General features: G+C 45.5%; 1 protein-coding gene across 6 annotated transcripts in view; it reads right to left on the reverse strand.

Annotated features, from left to right (window-relative positions):
- The window catches only part of AKAP13 (A-kinase anchoring protein 13), a gene marked incomplete at its 5' end in the record, with an annotated part of 189,920 nt that overhangs the window by 35,322 nt on the left and 133,746 nt on the right, over positions 1 to 20,852 (reverse strand). For 3 of the 6 annotated variants that reach the window (XM_080651814.1, XM_080651813.1, XM_080651812.1), the window contains 5 exons: positions 2,503 to 2,635; positions 3,778 to 3,820; positions 9,320 to 9,428; positions 12,207 to 12,399; positions 19,567 to 19,937. In XM_080651814.1, coding sequence (XP_080507940.1) covers positions 2,503 to 2,635; positions 3,778 to 3,820; positions 9,320 to 9,428; positions 12,207 to 12,399; positions 19,567 to 19,937 — 849 coding nt within the window. Of the gene's footprint in view, positions 1 to 2,502; positions 2,636 to 3,777; positions 3,821 to 9,319; positions 9,429 to 12,206; positions 12,400 to 14,320; positions 14,387 to 18,565; positions 18,620 to 19,566; positions 19,938 to 20,852 lie in introns of all 6 variants that reach the window. The other 3 variants (XM_080651809.1, XM_080651810.1, XM_080651811.1) reach the window with 3 other exon arrangements.

The raw sequence follows: 20,852 nt of genomic DNA on the forward strand, positions 1-20,852 counted from the left end.
TCTCTGTCTCCCTCTCTCCCTTCCACTCTCTCTAAAAATCAATGGGAAAATATCCTCGGGTGAGGATTAACAACAACAACAACAAAATTAAAAACAAATGCCTCATTTTACAAAAAGCATTAGGCAAGCAATTGAATTTTTTTAAAAACCAGAGGACACTCTGGACAACTGTGAAGGAGGCTGTGATTATGCAACCTGTCGCGCTGCCGATCTCCAAGGCGGCATCGGTGAGATGAGGAAACACTGCTGACCATGGCCCAGGTGTCGGCAGAGGACAGCTGTGCGATAGGCTGCTTTCAAGAGGGCCACCCACTCTCCTGTGAGCGAGCACATTCGGCGTGTGTGCGCACTGTGCCTGAACGCTCTGTGGCAAGCAACTTACTCAGCAGGAAACAGTTCTCTCTGTCAAAGGTACTAAGAGACCAAAGCAGAAACTGCCCGTCTTCCTGTAACACTTCCTGTTTAGGCTCTCCGCCTTGCAAAAACACGACCGATACATTTACCTGGAACTCATGCCACCTATTGATAATTCTTAAAAGGACATGCGAAGATCAGTCTCAATTTCTCAAACCCTACGTGTACGTAGCTACAGGCAAGCTGTATTATCCAAAGAGGCACCGTCAGCCACCCAGTGGCTGGCATTGGGCTCCTCTGAATATTATATAACAACTGGTTACCACCAGATATTTAACACTAACGTAACTAATTAACATAATGACTGTAATATATCTTGGTTAATAACTTCAAATTACTTTATATGTCTATATATGAGCCTTAATTACAAGGAAAGTAGAAATTTCCAAACCACTTCTAGAGACTTTATGAAGAATTAGAGGTGGTGATTTAATATAATCCTCAGAAAATGCTGAAATTTTCCCTTTAAAAGTAGGAATGCTTATATTGTACATCAATAAAAACAGATTAGATGAGCTGTAGTAATATCTCTTTAAAAAATAATTTAAAAGTAAAAATGTGTCATTTTCATAAAAATAGCATTTCTAGTTTTTTAGCATTATGGAAAAGTCACATTATTCAATAACTAAGAAATTATCCACTTATTTCTGTGTTATCATTCAGAGCAGCAATTTTCAGCCTTTCCCATCTCATGGCAAACATAAACTAAGGACTGAAATTCTGTGGCACTCCACTCACACGGGACGCCTGCTGGCGTGTTGGCTGTTGTCATGTTTTTATTTGACAATCGAAGGGAAAGAGGTCAGAGCCCCGGACTAAATACTCAGTCAGGTACTGCTTGTTTTAAACATTCTCGTAGCACACTGGTTGAAAATCACTGGTTTAGAGAATAAAATACTTTTGCATAATAACGCTCTACTGTTAGTGCAATGACATATAAAAACAGGGTATTAATGTAACTTAAAAATGTTACTCTGGCCTGTGTGGCTCAGTCGCTGAGTATTGACCTATGAACCAGGAGGTCACGGTTCAATTCCTGGTCAGGGCACATGCCCGGATCGGGGGCCGGATCTCCAGTAGGGACCATGCAGGAGGCAGCCGATCAGTGATTCTCTCTCACCACTGATGTTTCTATCTCTCTCCAAATCCCTTCCTCTCTGAAATCAATAGAAACTATATTTTAAAGTTGTATTGCTTCAGTATTTCCCCTATTTCTTACTATCGCTTGGTACATTGATAAAAGCTAAAATGTTCTCCTGGAGGTTCTAAAACAATCCTATTTAAAGTTAGGTAGCAACAATTATGAAAGGTGATTCTTAAACCTCTTAATGTATTTGGCCACCGGGGTACTCTGAACATCCGAGAATATGGAACAGATTGCAATCAAGGCCACAGACTTGCAATTTCTCGAGGTTTCCATTGCTAGAGATAGCACCGGCCCCCAGAGATCAAATCTGGAAGCCAAGAGAGAAAGAGGAACCACCTCATTGCAAAAGAGTGTTGTCATCTGGACAAGAGGTCAGCAGATACCATTTCTGCCAGTGATGACAGACGTCCCTCTCACACCAATCACCTCCTTTTCTCCCGCCCTTCCTCTTCACCCTCCCACTAGTAAACTCCAGTCCTCTGAGATTATTAAAAGAGTTAAAAGGAAAGGACACTGCTTAGTGACAGATCTGTTGAAGGGTGAGCCTGAAACGTCGAGAACTACTTGCTGGAAATTGACCACACGAGGTTCTGCCTTAATAGTATCCTGTTCTGTGGCCTCAAACACACTTCTTTGTGCTTCATTCTGTGAAATGAGGAGGCTGGGCCTTTTTTTAAAGGTCAGGTTCCAGTTTTCTTAGTTCAGTCTTTTTTTTTTTTTTAATATATTTTTATTGACTTCAGAGAGGAAGGAAGAGGCAAGAGAGGTAGAAACACTGATGATGAGAGAGAATCATTGATCGCTGCCTCCCGCATACCCCTCACCGGGGATGGAGCCCACAACCCCGGCATGTGCTCTGACCGGAAACAGAACTGGTGACCTCCTGGTTCACGGACCAAGGCTTACCACGGACCCGCGCCGGCTGGACCAGGGGCACTTACTTTGCTCTTTTTGCTGCTGGACATTTTATTCTTGATGTAGCTGAAAGTGCGGCTGACTTTTGTTCCACTCTTCCCTTCGAAGTCTTTCTTGGAGGGGCTCTGTGGTAGGAAGCTGTAGTTCTCCTCTGTTATACTAGATAAAAACAAGAAGACTGGTTTTGAAAAGAAGAAGACTACAGAAGCTATTTTTTAAAAATTAAAACAGCTTCTACATCCTTCTTCATGCCCATTCTGGTCGGGTGAGGTGTTAGTGTAGCTACGAGTCAGGTGCCTGACATACTCACATGGAAACGGGAGGCAGAGTAAGAGGCGGACAGGGGCTGCTGAACATTGGATACAGTAACGTCGGAGAACGGCCTCCACAAGGCCCATGTTCTGTTGCCAAAGGCACTGTATCATCTCACATTATCACAAGAAGGGGGAGTCCAGGACAGTAAGAGACTTTGAGAAAGACCATATTCATACAACTTGTATTACAATCTATTGTTATAACTACACTATTTTTATTAGTTATTGCTAATCTCTCACTGTGCCTAATTTATACCGAGTGGCAAGATTATTATGATCTCTGGATGCATAATAATCTGGCCACTCAGTATACATATATTAGAGGCACGGTGCATGAATTCGTGCATGGGTGGGGTCCGGCCAGCCTGGCCAGGGTGGGGGAACATGGGCAGATGGCTGGCCTGCCTGCTGGTCGAACTCCTAGTCGAGGGGACAATTTGCATATTAGCCTTTTATTATATAGGATATACACTGAGTGGCCAGATTATTATGCGTTCAGAGATCGCATAAACTTTATCATTCGTATGCATATATAGAAAAAATGCAGTATGCCTAGTGTTTGGTACTATTGCAGTTTCAGGCAGCCCTGGGGATTTTGGAATGTAGCCCCTGAGGACAAGGGAGACAGACTACTGTACACACACACACACACACACCCCAAAATGGTGTTAAGACTTATGAAGCAAAAACCCCCATAAGCGAAGAGCACCAAGTTCATTAAGTCCAACAGAAGTGTTTCTCATGTGAATAAATGCAAGCCATTTGTCATTAAGGTAGTGTGAAGAATAAAAGTGGAAAAAGTACTGAAGACATTATTTAAAAAGGATGCAGTCTTCATTACCAACCACTTCTAACCACTGTTCCAAGTTTTTCTCTCAAAAAAGTAAGAACCCAATGAACTCAATTAACTTAATTAAATGCCACAACACATTTTGGATTCTCTTCATCTCCCCTGGGGAAAAGGAGTAACAAAGAAATGTATAGTACCTCTCCGTCAGATTAGCGCCGGTGTTGTGGAAAGATCGGGAACCTAGAACACAAAAATGGCGGGAAATAGTTAGAACCAAAGGCTTGTACCCAAAAGACAGAGGAAATGTCTAAAATGTTGACAGTGACACAGAAAGCAGAGATGGCATCTGAAAGCCAGTGGGCGGTGCCCTATCCTCCTAAGGGTTTGGTAGAAAGAAAATAAAACTTGAAACCTTCAAATCAGAACTACGATAGGGAGTGAATTTCCCAGGACAAATGTTTAATCCAGGATTCAAGTAATAGAACAAACCTCAAACTAAGAATTTTTTCCTAATGTTCAAACATACATAAGGCATTTTTACATAATTCTTGTTCTTACCAAATTCAGTTCCTATTGGCCATCACTCACAGATGATGTCACAGGAAGAATACAAAATAGGAAATTACACGTCATATTCGGCATGCTGTTTATTTTGCATTCAGACATTTCTATACTAAAAACCTAGCTAACGTGCATGATCTTTTCCTGAGCATTCCTGGAAACGGGTTAGTGAGCGGGAAGGAGCATCCGAGCTGGTGCAGGAGGCCGTGGCCGTGCGTGTCTCTAACTTGGGCTGAGATCTCAGGATTTCACCGGGGAAAGGAGGGGATGACACAGATGGTGAGGTCCTCTCCAGGATTGTGCGTGATAAACCGAGTAGTGCAGGTCCATCCTCCCTCCTTCCACAGCTCCTGGACCCGACACTGAAGGGGGTCAAGACGAAAGCTAAGCCCCCCTTTCCCCCCCGCCCCACCCGAGGTTCCCCTGCTGCTTCCTCCATCCTAGGCTTTCCCCTGTTCCACTGTCCCCAGCCTTAATAAACGTCCTCTCAAAACAAAGAAAATTAAAAAGCTAAGGCTGCGTCAGACAGCAGGGCAATAAGTAGAACAAACAGAGGGCCCACCATTATGATTAACCCTTAACTCCCCAATCGTTCTAGATTACGAACAGAAACACAAAATAGAGGTTATTACTAAGTACACAGCCAGCAGGTGGGAATAATGCCCCTGTTTTACCTGCCATGCTGATCTATTTCCCACACTATTATGAATACATTGAGATGAAACAGCCTTGTCAGGTTTCTAAACTGGGTAATGTCCAATAAGAACATACTAATCTGAAACCTACAGTGAGAAAAAGGACTGTGTGTGTGTGGCGGGAGGGCGGGGGGGGGGGGGGGAGTCCCAAAGAAAGAAAATAGGAAAAGGCAAGAAGAAAAAGTTAAACATTCGCTTTTAAGTACCAGGAGTGGACATCTAGCTATCTGTCCCATGAGACAGAATAAGTAAAACCAGGAGAAAGGGAAGGTGCCTGAGGTCAGAAGGTACGAGGCGGGATGGGAACACCCCCCTGAGCCTCTGAAGGCCTCTGTGTCCTGGGACGGTATCTCATGCCCTGGAATCGGGCCACTGGATTAACCATGTAGGGAGTGTACAGAGGACAAAAATGGTTTTATCCAAATTAATTCCAAAGCAAAGCATGAAGATGCATGGTTTAGGAATGGTGGCATGCAGGGGGAGCAAAGCCCCAGCAGCTTCTTAGCACAGAGCCCAGAGCGTTCTCGGTGCCGGTCAGAGCCTGGAGAGCGGCGCTGGACAGCGAGGTCGCTACTTACTCTGCAGCTCCTCCTCCTCCTCACTGGAATGGGAAGAGCCGAGAGAAAAGAGAGTTTTAGACTTAAGGAGGAGCGGAGAGATGCTGACGGAGAAGGAGATCCGCCGAGCGGGCTGCGGCTGTGGCTGCGCTGAGAAGTGGTTAACGGGAGACGTTAGAATAGGCACCTCCAACCCACACAGACAGAATAACGTCGCTGGCTCCTGTCTAGGTGAACGATGCAATTTATCCCATGTGCATCTTCATTTCTGAACACGTAGAATTCTAACGCAGCTTAAAAAATCCATTAAGTGCCCTAACCGGTTTGGCTCAGTGGATAGAGCATCGGCCTGCGGACTGAAGGGTCTCAGGTTCGATTCCGGTCAAGGGCATGTACCTTGGTTGCGGGCACATCCCCAGTAGGGGGTGTGCAGGAGGCAGCTGATCGACGTCTCTCTCTCATCGATGTTTCTAACCCTCTATCCCTCTCCCTTCCTCTCTGTAAAAAATCAATAAAATATATTTTTAAAAAAATCCATTAAGCAAGTGTGGACTCCGCAGGCTATGAAAACAGGAAGTGAATTGTTTTGAATGGTCCTAACTTATGGCTGGAGTTCCCTTTCCCTTCAAAGAAAAGCAGCAGCAGCGGGGCGCTCAGCACTCGAGCCTGGCTCTCCTACTCCTCGCTCACTCCCACCTCCTGACGGCACTGCACACCACGCACACTGGTGACTCCTCTGTCAGGCCAACCTCCTCTTCCAGCCGGAGACGCATTCACCTCATGCTCTCCTGCAGGGGGTATCCCACACGCAGCTCCAACCAAACAGGCTCATCCGTCACTTGTCTCTTCCTCCAGACCTGCTCCTGCCCTCTACCCCTCCATTAGGTGGGTGGGACCCAAAGGTAACTCATTATTGGAAACAGAAAGGTGGGCGCCACCCTTGAGTCCTGACATCACAGCCAAGTCCTTTTGATTTGGTCTTCTAGAATTCTCTGAGTATCAGCTTCTTCCCAATGCCACCGCTCTAGGGCCTGGGTCAGGCCACCAAACTCTCATCGCCATCATGCAACAGCCTCTCACTGCTCTGCCCGCTTCTCCAGCCAACACGCCCTTCAGTGTGGTCTCTACGAAGTGTTTCATTCAATGAACTAATCAATTCAATCAACCTAAATCACTCCACTGCCCTCGGATAAGAAGCCCAAATCCCTCAGCCCTGCTTCCCACATACTAATTCACTTAGCAAATTCCTACTTTAGTTTTGGTCTGAACTTTGATATTGCTCAACGCAGATTAAAGTGTGTGTGTATGCATGTATGTAATATAAAATATATAATACGTACATGCACTTAACTATGCATATATTCCACACTTGTTATTTAACCGAAAGACCAATAGAAAAAAACTCCTATTTGCCTGACTAAACTTTTGTCCTGACATACCTGTCCATGTTATCTTTTCCCAATAGCATTCTAAGAAAATAAATGCATTCCCATCAATTCTCATCCCGCTGTCCACAGTTAGAAACAGAGAAAGTGAGCAGAGGGCTAACTTTCCAGGGGTGCACCCTGACCTCTGGCCACTTGCAGTGGTGATCTGGTGCATATTATACATGCAAGTGGCACAGTTCAGCTCTTTAGACTGACTCCGCTTTCACAGTCTAATGCAAACTATTCAATTAAAGCCCGTGTTCCCATCAAGGGACAGATCAGCAATTGGCCAATTCCCACGCGTGGAGTGAAGAAGGCACACGGACGACGTGAAGGACAAGCATGACCGTGAACACCATTCCCTGTGATAATGATGCAAATCGAAGGGGGAAATGAATCCCATTAAAGCCTGGGAAGTGAAAACATCTCCTGGGGACACCTCTCCTTTCAACATTCCCGCCACTAATGTGCTCGAGTTCTTCCAGGGATGCAATGGATCAAGCAGTTTCTCTACCCTTTGCAGGCATCTGCTGGATGCAAGCAATGAAAAGCTTAAAAACCGGCCCCAGCTGGTGTGGTTGGGCGTCAACCTATGAACCAGGAGGTCAAAATTCGATTCCTGGTCAAGGCACATGCCCAGGTTGCGGGCTCAACCCCACCCAGTAGGGGGCGCACAGGAGGCAGCTGATCAATGATCCTATCTCATCATTGATGTTTCTATCTCTCTCTCCGTCCCTTCCTTTATGAAATAAAAATATTAAAAAACAAAACAAAGCACAGAATTATTCTGTACAGCAAAAGTGGAGTTTATTCTTAGGTTCTATCCGGAAACTATGTAAGTCTCCACCCAGTCCTCTCTGATGCAAGCGGAGAAATGCTATGCACATTTCCTGGAGCGGGTCCTCTGAGGGCCGCCCTGCCGGCATTTTCCCACACCATCCAGGCAGCATCAGAGCTTCTCTGACCCCCTAAAAGGGTTGGGCAAGTCCATCACGTTCATCCGTCAACACGGGAAATCGAGGACCTGCGTTAGGAAGCTTTCCCACCCAGTGTGGCTCCTGAGTGAGCTGCCGCCCGTCTAGTTTTCCGCCCAGAAAATGAGACAGAAATACTTTAGTCACCACCTTTACTCAGTATTTTCCTCTACATCAATGGATTTTTGCAACGGATCCCGCTGAGAAGTAAGGCTGAGTTTGTCTGTTTTTCTAATCTAACAAATGATCCACGACATTTCAGATGGCAGAAGCAGCCGATTTCTTTAAAGGAAGAAGACGGAGCAAAGGCAAAAGCTGGAAAGTAGTGAGAGAAGGCTGATTCTAGAAAGTATTTTGCTCCTAGACAAGTGTGCGCATTAGACAAAGCCATTTAGAGAACACGAGGGACAATGTCCTAGTTTCGTTAACATTGTCAAAACTCTGGTCAGGCCCTGACCGGTTTGGCTCAGTGGATAGAGCGTCGGCCTGCGGACTGAAGGGTCCCGGGTTCGATTCCGGTCAAAGGCATGTACCTTGGTTGCGGGCACATCCCCAGTAGGAGGTGTGCAGGAGGCAGCTGATCGATGTTTCTCTCTCATCGATGTTTCTAACTCTCTATCCCTCTCCCTTCCTCTCTGAAAAAAATCAATAAAATATATTTAAAAAAAAAAACACAAGAAAAAGAAAAAAAATAAAACAAACCTCTGGTCAGAGAAAGATGGACCTGGCTCTGCTAAGAGCTTTAAATCTACATTTAAGCCTTCTCACATTATATTTGAAAATATATTAGAAAAAGAATTTTTTTTAAGATTTCACACTGACTATTCATAACACCAAAAAGTGAGTTTCTCAAAGAACAAGCTGCCTTTCTGTGACCAATACCTGGATCCAATGCAAATATGTTTTTGAGCATCTTTCATTTGCAAACGCCCTGTGCTTAAAGGAAGCCAGCCATCTATACAACTGCTTAGCCAATGGCCCTAGATTTTGCATGCAATTGCATTGATCAGTTTCAGACACAACTCCGTGGCACTCACTTAACTAAATCCCTACCTCAGTCTTTCTTTGTCCTTCATGAACTTGACATTTTTGAAGAGCTCAGGAAAATAACACTGGAAAAAAGGTGTATATCTGAACTGTGGTGAAATAAGACCGTGTCCTTATGACATAAGGCTATCATCTTTGCTAACATTTGGGGGCTCCAGGTGAAGCATTCTTTGTACTGTTTTTGCAACTAATTTTAGAGTCTACAATTATTTCAAAAGAGAGTTTTAAAAAACCTGTCCGGTGTAGGCCCCCAAATATAATAAATTTAAAGTATTAAAGAGATATTTAGGTAGTAAGAGGAGAAAGATCACAAAACTGAAATCTCTCTACCCTTTTCTGTTTAAATGATGAGCCATTCATGCAGAGGAAGAGGCAAGCAAATTTTGGAAGGTAATGTTATAGGGAGTAAAAGTGAAAAAAAAAAAGACAGAATAAGTGTTAAATATAGTTAATTTTTTTTAAAAAAGAGCATACTCACTGTCGAACCCAGGATGGCTGATTGTCATTAATGAGACGGATTTGGTCAAAGTGGAAGAAACGGCCGACGTACAGTAATTGAATCCCTGTTGTTTGGATCTGTGACAGGTCTGTAAACAAAAAGCGGAGAGCAGGTTCTAAGTACGTGCCCTCACAGTCCAGACGAGCCCAGAACTTCACCATCCAGCCCACGCTAGGGAAGGAAGGCAGCACGCTGTTGACCCCACTCAACAGCTGCTCAACTGCACAGAAGTGACTCATCTTTTCTGAGCCTTCGTTTCTTACCTGTGACCTGGGGGTAATCAGAGTACCCATCCTTCACAGGGGTAATAATGCCGAATACCGTGTCAAACTTAGTGTTTAATTAACACCTGCTGAATGATGAATCAGGTAAAAAATTTCACTAGAAATATCAAACAAGCTGCAGTTCTTATTCTTTGAAAACCTAAATATCTCTTACAGAAGTATAGTAATAATATTCTGATCTTAAAGAGTTGGAAACAGCTGGACAGTGTGGCTTAGTGGATGAGCATTGACCTATGATCTAGGTCTAGGAGGTCACGATCAGATTCCTTGTCAGGGCACATGCCCGCCCAGGTTGCAGGCGCGATCCTCCATAGAGGGTATGGGGGAAGCAGCAGTCAATGGTTCTCTCATCATTGATGTTTCTCTCCCCCTCCCTTCCTCTCTGAAAGCAATAAACATGTTTTTTAAAGTATAGGTATTTTTAAAAGGGTTGGACACAGAGATGCAAGAAAAAGAGTTTCAAGATCGCAAGCAAAAGCAACCCTGAATCTGGAAAGAAACCTAAATCTCCTCACTTCCTCTTCTCAGATCAGACTGCTTCTCTCCATGAGGGAGACTGAAATGGATCATTTAACTCCCTCAGTAAACTCACTGAAACTTCGAGAGGTTCCTACAGTAGCAGCTCTGACACAGCATCGGTCAGTGGTTCCCAGCACACTTGGGTTGTTTGGAGAGCCTGTTCTAACGGTTAATAACTTGGTGATAAATCCCTTCCCTCACGGCAGGCTGAAATCCGCCTCCTTCTGACTTGCATTGAAGGGAAGCAATGAAACCCCGTTACTAGCATGAAGTGGACTGGACTGCACGGAGGACTTCTGATTATTTAGAGCTGTTTCCTGTGTAACCATGGAGTCAGAGGCACCGTTGCTATGTTTCCAATACAACTGTGAGGTCTGAAACATGACCTCAGGGAAAGGCAGAGACTTTTAACAGGAAGTAGGCTGCAGACAACTTGTCCACATCAGAGATATAAGAGCTTGAATGCCAGCTCCGAGGTTGCACACGAGGTAAAAACTATAAGTTAGCAGAGTTGCAGGAAGGCGAGGCACACTGACATCCCTGAGGCCTTCAATTTGCTTTCCATTAGGCCTAAATGACCACGGGGACACATTGATTACTAAGGTAACCCCCCTGGTGCCAAATTTATTTGGCCACATCATCGCTATGTAGTAGGAAGCAATAAAAGTTAAATTTCTATACAAAACCTCAGTCACCTAATCACGGTAGAGGCTGTTTAACATTTTTGTTTGCTTGTTTAATTAGAAATGCTTCAGGGGTGGGGGAGGCCGAAGAGGGTATTGGGAGGACAAACAGTGATGGAAGGAGGCTTGACTTGGGGTGGTGAACACACACAATATACCGATGGTGTACTGTAGAATTATACACCTGAAACCTATATAACTTTATTAATTAATGTCACCCCAATAAATACAAGAAAAGAGAAATGTTTCACTCTGTTTCTACCTAAAACTCCATTCACCTATCCAAAGCCAGGAGTTGAGCTTTTTGTTTGCTTCGTTAGAAGCGGTTCCCTGGGTGTGTGTCCTGGAGCCGCTCAGAAATGAAATCGATAGAGGTCTCCTCTGCCCAGAGGCGGGGAGAGCCCTGGGAGCAGCACAGGTGCGAGCCAGGCACATAATTCACATTCTCACCCCAACGCCCCGAGGGGCTGTCAGAAGAGAGGACAACGAAGGGCTTAAGATGAGCACTTAGAAAAGGTCACTTGGTTTGGTAGACAAGGAAATCATGACCTTCAAGACAGGACGTTCAAGAGGGTCACCGTGGGGGGCAGTAAGAGGTGATCGGGGCTGAGACTAAGCAGGCAGGCGTATAGAAGGCAGGTCTCTTGAGAATCCTGGCAGCGACAGGAAGGAGAGAGAACAGTCCTTTCCTAGACACGTGGGGAGATAAAGACGACATTGCTTCCAGGAAGGAGACGCCTGTGACTCGTTTTTGAGAACTGGGGAATTCGATAATGCTATGTAACACCTTTCGAGACTCATTTCACTATTGGCGTGGTAAAAAAAGTTCTCGGAAAAGAAAGAAAATCTCGGCTTAATATCCTGGGTACGTTCCTAATTTTTTAAAAAGCTGCTTTGCCCTAGAGGTTTGGCTCAGTGGATAGAGCGTCAGCCCTGGGACTGAAGGGGCCGGAGTTCGATTCTGATCAAGGGTATGAGCCTTGGTTGAGGGCTAGATCCCTGGCCCTGAGCGCCCTGGTCCGAGCACGTGCAAAAGGCAGCCAACTGATGTGTCTCTCTCACAGATGTTTCTCTCTGTGTCTCTCCCCATCCTTTCCACTCTCTCTAAAAAAATCAATGGAAAAATATCCTCAGGTGAGGATTCACCAAAAAAAAAAAGTTGCTTTGATGGTGTATTTAAATCTATGCAGATTAATGATATTCTTTAATTAGTATTAAGTGCTAAAATCTGGCTTTGAATTGGATTCGGGTAAGTCTTCATAGCTGCTATCCTCATATTAACATGCCTACTGCCTTCTTTGTTCCTAATACGAGGATATTATTTAGGGAAATAAAATGAAGGTTTTCCAAATCAGCAACATGTCCGCATTTCAGCCTTACCTGATGACCAAACATCCTATGTTCTCTCTGGCCCGATTCCAGATCCTCTTCTGAAAGGGACACCAGGGAGTCACCCCGCTCCTCACCCCCGAAAGGGTGCCTGAGCTCTTTGGCGTTTGCAGAGTTTCCTTCCAGAGATGAGGATGGCGTGTTCCCGACACCTGCTCCTCCTGCCAAGCCTTCCAGGCTGAAACTGAACACAGAGCACAGGAGTTCATTCACCCACGGCCAAGCCTCAGGAAGAAAGGGGGCACGAAGCCCTTTAGTGCTCTCTCTCTCCTATGTTATTTCCATGCCACATATCAAGGCTGTGTACCAGGGCACAGCACAGATGCGCACCGCCTCCCTGTCCCTCACAGGCGTGGTATGCCGAGCAAGAGTACTGCATGTGGACTTGCTTACCTCATTCAACTGTTCAAATACTGGGCCATCTAAGGTCATTTTCTCCGATTCTTTTTCAATAGATCATATTGACAGACTATATTGAGTCTTTTATTTATGTGCTTTCCCTTGATCTTTGCCGGAATCTAACTCTGCTAATGCCAAATAACCAAATGGCACACAGCGAGTATGAGCATAAGGAACCCTTAGAAGGCACAGGAGACTCAGATGTGCCCCCGAGACCATTAAGTACCAGGAGTCCTCAAACTACGGCCCGCGGGCCACATGCGGCCCGCCGAGGACATTTATCCGGCCCGCCGGGTGCCGCCGCCTGTCCTGCTTAGCAGCCGACTCGTCCCGGGCCCGCAGTGCGCATAGGAATTTGTTCATAGTTGTTTTTTTTAAACTATAGTCCGGCCCTCCAACAGTCTAGAGACAGTGACCTGGCCCCCTGTTTAAAAAGTTTGAGGACCCCTGATAATAGGCCTCCGTAACTGTGCATTCAACCCCAGTCTGGCTGAGCTTCACAGCTTCACAGGTAGCATCCACCCAGGAAACCCAAGCACCACTTAGTGGCGTTCCCATCGGTGAGCGCCTGGTCGCACCACTGCTCCACGGGTCCCTGCGATGGTTAGTTGCAGACAGGCACACAGGGCACCCTCAAAACAGAAGCTGAAAGCCACTGAGTCTAAGAGTCCTGACTTTTGTGTCCTGATATTGACTGAGGGGTTGGGGGTCGGGGGAGGCAACGTCAGGGTTCGGTATCCAAAATGGGATCCCTGGAGTAAAGGATTTTGCGGTTTGCAGAGTAAAAAGCACTTTCTGTAAGCAGGTGGCTGCAGGGACAGGTCAGCCTCTCTCCTCCTTGCGTTTCTAGCCAGAGTGGCTCACATCTGTTACAACTACAGAGGAAGCTGCTTTCAAATAAGCAGCTGAATTGTATTTGAAGGGAGACTGGAGCTATTTAGTTCTTTCTGCTCAAACTGTACAGTTAATTGCTACAAATAATTCACAAATGCCAGTCCAGAAAGGCTTATATTTGCTTTTTTGTTTCACAAATTACTTACTACAAATTGAAACCATATGCCTCTATTTTCTCTAGTGGGTAAATTAAACAATGAGTTTTGTTTTCCTTATTTCAATCTGACAATAGAAATCATGACTAACTCTGAGTACGAGTAATGTCTCTTGTAAAAGCCATTTTTTAATACCAGGAATAAGAAGACGGGCTAATGAAGAAGAAATTTAGTTTTCTATTGTGAGTGATTTGTAAGCCTGAGAAAACCAGATCTATGCTTCCCACGAAACGTAACCCTGAAAATGTTTTAGAAATACATCTGGCTGCTAGTAAAGAGAAGAACATGAACCTCGGAGTCTGAATTTGGGATCTAAAGCGATTGGTGGGGGTTGGTGTCAGGCAGTGGGAATTCCTAGGGTCTGGGGATGAGGGAAGACCAAAACACAGAGAGACGTGGGCGAGCGCACCATGGAGACAAGTCTGCAGAAAACACCAAATCACAGCCTCGAGACAAACGGGATACGCAGGGCACACCAGCTGACTTCTGTGCTGCACCCCTCAGCCAGATCAGCGATGCCGAGAGCAAGGCCACGGGACAGTGCGCGCGCAGACAAAGCAGGCCGCGTGTGCGATCCAGCCCGGGAAGCCAGTCCAAGCCAAAGCCACGCGCCACGCGCCGGTCCCCCGTGACGCTGGACGCGGAATGATACCGTACCTTCTGTAACTAAAGTCGGCACTCGGGGCAGCAGAGCACTGCACACCAGAGGGACACCAGCTCATACTGGGGATGACATCAGACAGAAACAGAAACGGAGGGAGGAAAGAGGAAGCAGGGACGGGGTGATGGGTTTAAAAAGAAAGAGCATAGTTAGAGACAGATGGATGTATCTGAACATCAAAAAATTAGAAACGCAACGTTGTTTTAGAAAAGGGCCAGAACAAAAACCACGGAATCTACAAACTGTTCTATTGATGTCCATCGACAGGGTGTCTTGGGAGTGACCACGTGAGCTCTTTACAGGGTGACCAATCCAACCTGAAACCCGACTCCTTCTAGGGGAGCCTGACCCAACAGCCCACCCTGCTGGCCTCCTGCCATGGAGGTGTTTCGGCCTCCATTACTGGGGACGGTCTCTTGGATACCCTCGCACTCCCTCACCACGGCACCTCCGGGCCTTAACTAAAAGGAACGGTGACAGACTACACTGTGGTGGCAGCTCCCTGAGTCATCCGTTTTTTCCATGTGTTTCCAGTAAGGATCCATTTAAACCAGACGATTCATAAATCTTGCATAATAAGGATACCCAGTCAAGACTCACACCCACCTTCAAACCCTACTCTAGGGGGCTCCTAGGCTAAAGATGAAGCATATAACAAAGGTGACATTTCAATGATGATAAAGGGATTCTTTTTTTAACATATATTTTTATTCATTTCAGAGAGGAAGGGAGAGGGAGGGAGAGAGAGAGAGAGAAACATCAATGATGAGAGAGAATCATTGATCGGCTGCCTCCTGCACATCCCACACTGGGGACCAAGCCTGCAACCTGGGCATGTGACCTCAGACTGGTGACCTCTTAGTTCCTGGGGTGATGCTCAACTGGGAATCAGACTGGTGACCTCTTAGTTCCTGGGGTGATGCTCAACTGCTGAGCTATACCCAGCCGGGCACGAAGGTATTCTCTTAAAGGGGTTACATCATACTCAGGAATTTGTCTTTTTAATTTTCATACAGAAATTTAAAAATCCATTTGTTCATCTACTTCCTTGATTATCTAAGCACTGATGTTTATTCTCAAGCAGCAGGGACAGAAAATCTGGGCTGAAAAGGCTAAATATAATCAGCTAGAAAATAATCAATTCCAAGTATCAGTTACTCTGAAAAGGGAACTGCATCAACAGGTCAGGGTCTTTTATTAACAAAAGCTATCATTTAAAAACAAGCTGTTATTGCCCTGCCTGACTGGCTCAGTGGCTGAGCGTGGACCCATAAACCAGGAGGTCACGGTTCGATTCCTGGTCAGGGCACATGCCCGGGTTGCGGGCTCCATCCCCAGTAGGGGGCGTGCAGGAGGCACTGCTGATCAGTGATTCTCATCATTGAGGTTTCTATCTCTCCTCTTTTCCTCTCTGAAATCAATAAAAAACAATTTAAATAAATAAAAATAAACTGCTATAATTTGGGCTTAAAGTTCTCTGTGACATGCCTTTGTTTTCGGAAGAGGGACAGCTGTAAACTACTCAGCTCCCTCCTGAATCTTGGAAATGGGAAGACCAACAGACACCCAAAGGCCCTCACATCTTGAATATAGTAGACCAGTGGTCAGCAAACTGTGGCTCACGAGCCATATGCGGCCCTTTGGCCCCTTGAATGTGGCTCTTCCACAAAATACCACGGCCTGGGCGAGTCTATTTTGAAGAAGTGGCATTAGAAGAAATTTAAGTTTAAAAAGTTTGGCTCTCCGAAGAAATTTCCATCGTTGTCCTGTTGACGTTTGGCTCTGTGGATAAGGAGTTTGCCGACCCCTGCAGCAGACCCTTAGCAGTGGTCTTGTTTTCTAAGGGTTCAGTTACCAGGGCCTAAACATAGTGAATAGGAAACCCCAGAAATAAACGAAGGAGTTTTAAAGCACGTGCCTGTCTGAGCAGTGTGACAAAATGGCTCACGGCCCCTCTATCCACCCGCAGCTGCAGTGTCCCTGTGCGGCTTCCCGCACTGTCCTCGGTCCCTGCCCCTTAGTCACCTCCTCAGCAGCACCTCAGTCACCAGCCTGACGGCCTGGGTATCACAGTGCTTGTGTCCAAGTTACCCCGATTTACTTAATGATGGCCTCAGAGCCAGTCACATCACTTCCATGACAAAACATTGCTGCAACTGTTCTGTTTTATTATTAGTTGCTGTTAATCTCTTACTGTGCTTAAGTTATAAATTAAGCTATCATAGGTACATATAGAAAAAACAGTATATATAGGGTTTGGTACTATCCACTGGGGGTCTTGGTACATATCCCCCATGGATAAGGGAGAACCTAGTAACTTTCTTTGGTTGACAAAGGGGGGTTTTGAGAGAGGAGAGGAGGGAAATGTAAGAGCTACCCCTATGGCCCTTATAAAAGTAAAAACCTCTAATGTTAATATGATTTTTAAATACTTTCCATTGTAAGACACTCTAAATCAGATTAAACGGACAGTGTGAAGGTCCTAGGTGGGAAGCGGAAAGTGGACATACACAGCTGGGCACACCTCTAGCCTGGGGGCAAGGTCAGACCGACTGTAACTCACTGGCATAAGGAGAAGTGAGCCTCCATGTCGTTTTCAAGCAAACACGAGACTCAGATTCTTTAAAATTGTTAACTTAATTATAAATCTCCAAACTGTTAATGAAGAGGCACATTACATCTAAATATCCAACTTATTAATTACACGATGTGGTTAATCAGTAACTGAACATATATTACCAAGTTATAAATTATATATGTAATTTTATTGTATAGAAATAACCTCCTACAGATTTAAACATCCCTTTCCTCTCGGAAACGGTACGTGGGAGACTGGGGTGAAGTTGAAGATGAAGAGGACGGAGAGCCACAGGCAGACAGACAGAGGGACATGCTTTCCCAAGAGCCCAGAAGCTGCAGATGGTCCTGCAGCAGCAGGAACCCGGCCCTTCCCGCAGCAGCAACCACCGCCACAAAGAAGGGTATTTCTGAGAGCATCTCATGTTCCCGATTCCTCAGGTGGGGGAGGGGGGGGGGAGGGGGTACATTTACTGGTTCTTGGGCTGTGCTTTCAAATTAGAAAGTCCTAGATTTAAAAAAAAAAAAATCCCTATTCTTCTCCCCCATCTTTTTTTTTAAAATATATTGTTTATTGTTGATATTACAGATATCTCTTTTAATACTTGTTGGAATGTTTCAATTTTACTAGTTAAGGCTTAATGCAAAACTTAAAAGTATGCCTCGGCTTCTTCCCACAGAATATGACTCAGGGGGAAGCTGTCACGGAGTGGCCGGGACGGCTGTAACTATTTGCCAACTTGGACGGCATCCAACAACTTGCCATCTTCCAGGGTCTTCCAGTGCGTGGTTTCAGTACGTTCCGATTAAAGAGCTTCCACAGGGAGCCCGGCATGACTTACGACCGTTCCTCTGCAGAAAACCTTCACCAGAGTCATGGTTATCTGAGATTCATGACAGTATTTGTATTTGAGCTCAATTTTGCACTTAACTCTGGAGTGAAAGGGAGCAGCCACTTGAAAGACACAGTGGGCAAGATCACCCTTTGCCTGCTTCCCAACAAACACCTTCAGCTGATGTTAACAATACCTCTTTATGCCCGGCTGGCGTGGCTCAGTGGTTGAGTGCTGACCCATGACCCAGGAAAGTCACGGTGCGATTCCCAGTCAGGGAATATGCCTGGGTTGCGGGCTCGATCCCCAAAAAGGGGCATCTGGGAAGCAGCCAATCAATGATTCTCTCTCATCATTGATGTTTCTATCTCTCTTTCCCTCTCCTTTCCTCTGTGAAATAAATAAATGAAAAATTTTAAAAAAAAGTGTTGAAAATATTTTAGGGCCTTAATTTAATACTTTTAAACTTTGTATTAAGCAGATATTTCTGGTTCTTCTCCATCTCCCCCACCCCCTTTTTTTGGAAAGAAAAAAAAACAAAACAAAAAACAACCTCCTCCCTCGGGTCCATTAGAGAGGCACAATGTCAACATGTCTTCAACTGTTCTGGAGAAAGTTGGGGAGACCCTACTATCAAAACCTCAGATTCAAGAAACTATTTCATATGGAATGGGCATCAGCAATTAAGTTCCTGTATTTTATTTGCCTGAAGCAGATGTGACATTATTTGAAAACAGCTGTTTAATCTTGGAATAAGCAGAATAACGAGATGCTGGTTAGTATACGCTCAGAGGCAACATGGTTAGTCCAACGAGTGAGTGAACTCTGTACCTTCTCCTATGAATGGGAGGTCTCCTGACAACATCCCCAAGAACTCGCATTGAACTGAAAATGAATGATGGAAGAGGTCAGTGTTGAGGTGAAACAAAATGGATACAGACACATGAAACATACAGACATCACACCAGGAAGAGATACAATCCCCAAGGAGAAACAGTACAGGAAGTAAAGGATGAAGGAAAGTGGAATGAGAAAAACATCAGCCCCTAAGGGGCCTGGCCACCTCTGTGGAGGGCTAACTTTGCTCCCTCCTTGCTCCAAGGAGTTAATCAGACGACAAGGAACGAGGTTTACTAAATTAAAAAAGTAAAAGGATCAGGAGAAACAAAGGCCATTCAAAACTTACAAAGGGTTTTCTTAACACTTAAAATTCCAGGCTTCACTGTATGCAGGCAATCCTAGGAGCATCAGTCAAACTAATTAAAAGTGATACCGCATCCCAGTATCTCCAGAGGAACTGGGACAGTGATGCTGGGTAATCCTTCATGCTAAGTTCAAATAGGAAGTTCTCATTAACAGGCTGAAAACGTAAGTAATTTAGGTGATAGGGTTCTTCTCTTAGTTCAATCAAAGGATCACTATGTAATCCTGGGCAAATCATTTAATCTGAGCTTCAATTTCCTCATCTGAGCTAAACGATCCATAAAGTCCCATCCAGCTCTGAAATCAAGGTCATGGCAAAGGGATCCACAGTGGGCTATAGAGAAAAATGATTTATATATAAAGCAAACACTCATTTCTTGACACTGTTGTCATCTAAGACAAGAATGTCTGGCTGTAAGAATCTTTTCCTACACCCTTATGTTTTCTATTGTGTGAATGCTTTAAAGAAAAAAAAAAAAAGGTACAGCATGAACACAGCTAAAAAGAAAAGCTTTTAGAAATTGCTTCTTATATAATTTAGGTGTTCAATCTCTCACCACCGATAACCCCAAAGCAGAAATTCTCAAAAACAAGCACACAGAGAGACTAACCAGCAGCCTGGCCCTCACCTCCGGTGGTTCATCTCTCCGTCGCTGGCTGCATTCTTGCCAGGACCCCAGCTGTGCCTCCGGAAAGGGGACAGAGAGCGCATGGAGCTCCTCAGCACCGAGCAGCTGGCAGGCACTTCGGTGATGCTGTCCATCTCCTCCTCCTCCATCTCACCTGAGCCAGCAGGTTCGCTCTCACTCTCTCGCCCCTCCGCTCCCACCCCGTGGCTGTAGAAGCCATCGAGGGACTGCTGATCTCTGGACCTGTGCAAAGCTGGTATCTGGGGGAGGGACACATCGCTGCCATGCGACGAGTGTCGGTCCAGGGAAGCGGTGTCGTCGGTGGAAGAACTGGATCCGGTGATGTCACAGACCGACTGCTCTTCCTCGGGCTGCAATGGGGAGGAAGCATATGTGGTTGAAGAGCAGAACCAAGAAGACAGCCTGCTATTCCTGATCGAGCCGGTGGCTTCATGGTGGGTAGGATGGGCAAGATCGCAATTGGCTTCAACAGCGATTTATCTTTTTTTTAAATATATTTATTTATTTTTACAGAGAGGAAGGGAGAGGGATAGAGAGTTAGAAACATCGATGAGAGAGCAACATCGATGAGCTGCCTCTTGCACACCCCCTACTGGAGATGTGCCCACAACCAAGGCACATGCCCTTGACCGGAATCGAACCCGGGACCCTTTAGTCCGCAGGTCGACGCTCTATCCACTGAGCCACACCGGTCAGGGCCGAGATTTCTTTTTTAAAGTGTGATCACAGCTGGAGCAGATGGCCTCCAGTAAAGGGATGGCCCAGGGTCTGTGCCCTTTCTGCCCTCTTACTGGGGAACTAGACTAGGAGCCCATAAACTGTCCCTTTCTAACTCAGGTCAGTTCCTTCCGTCAACGCCCCAACTGAAATGGAGGGAACCCTGTCTCTGGGTTTCTGCTGTATGAAATGCTAAGCTGAGATCCTATCAGGTTCAATTCCCACAAGCCCTACCGAACAACAAGGCTGTCTGCTTGGCTACAGGGATGATGTGAGGTTAACATTCCAAGGCAATTCTGTGATTGCTTTTAGTGGTCTTTTGAAAAAGTGTCAGGTAATGAGCCCACCTAAAATCTTCCATAAATGCCCAAATTCTAGCCACAAATGCTTAAATAAGAATTCACAAATTCTTAAGAAATCTATGCCTGGTCAGTGTGGCTCAGCGGTTAAGCACTGATCTAGGAACCAAGAGGTCACTGGGTTCGATTGCCAGTCAGGGGACATGCCTGGGTTGCAGACTCGATCCCCAATAGGGGCTGTGCAGGAGG

Source organism: Plecotus auritus, assembly GCF_963455305.1.
Source record: "Plecotus auritus genome assembly, chromosome: 15".
Lineage (NCBI taxonomy): Eukaryota > Metazoa > Chordata > Mammalia > Chiroptera > Vespertilionidae > Plecotus > Plecotus auritus.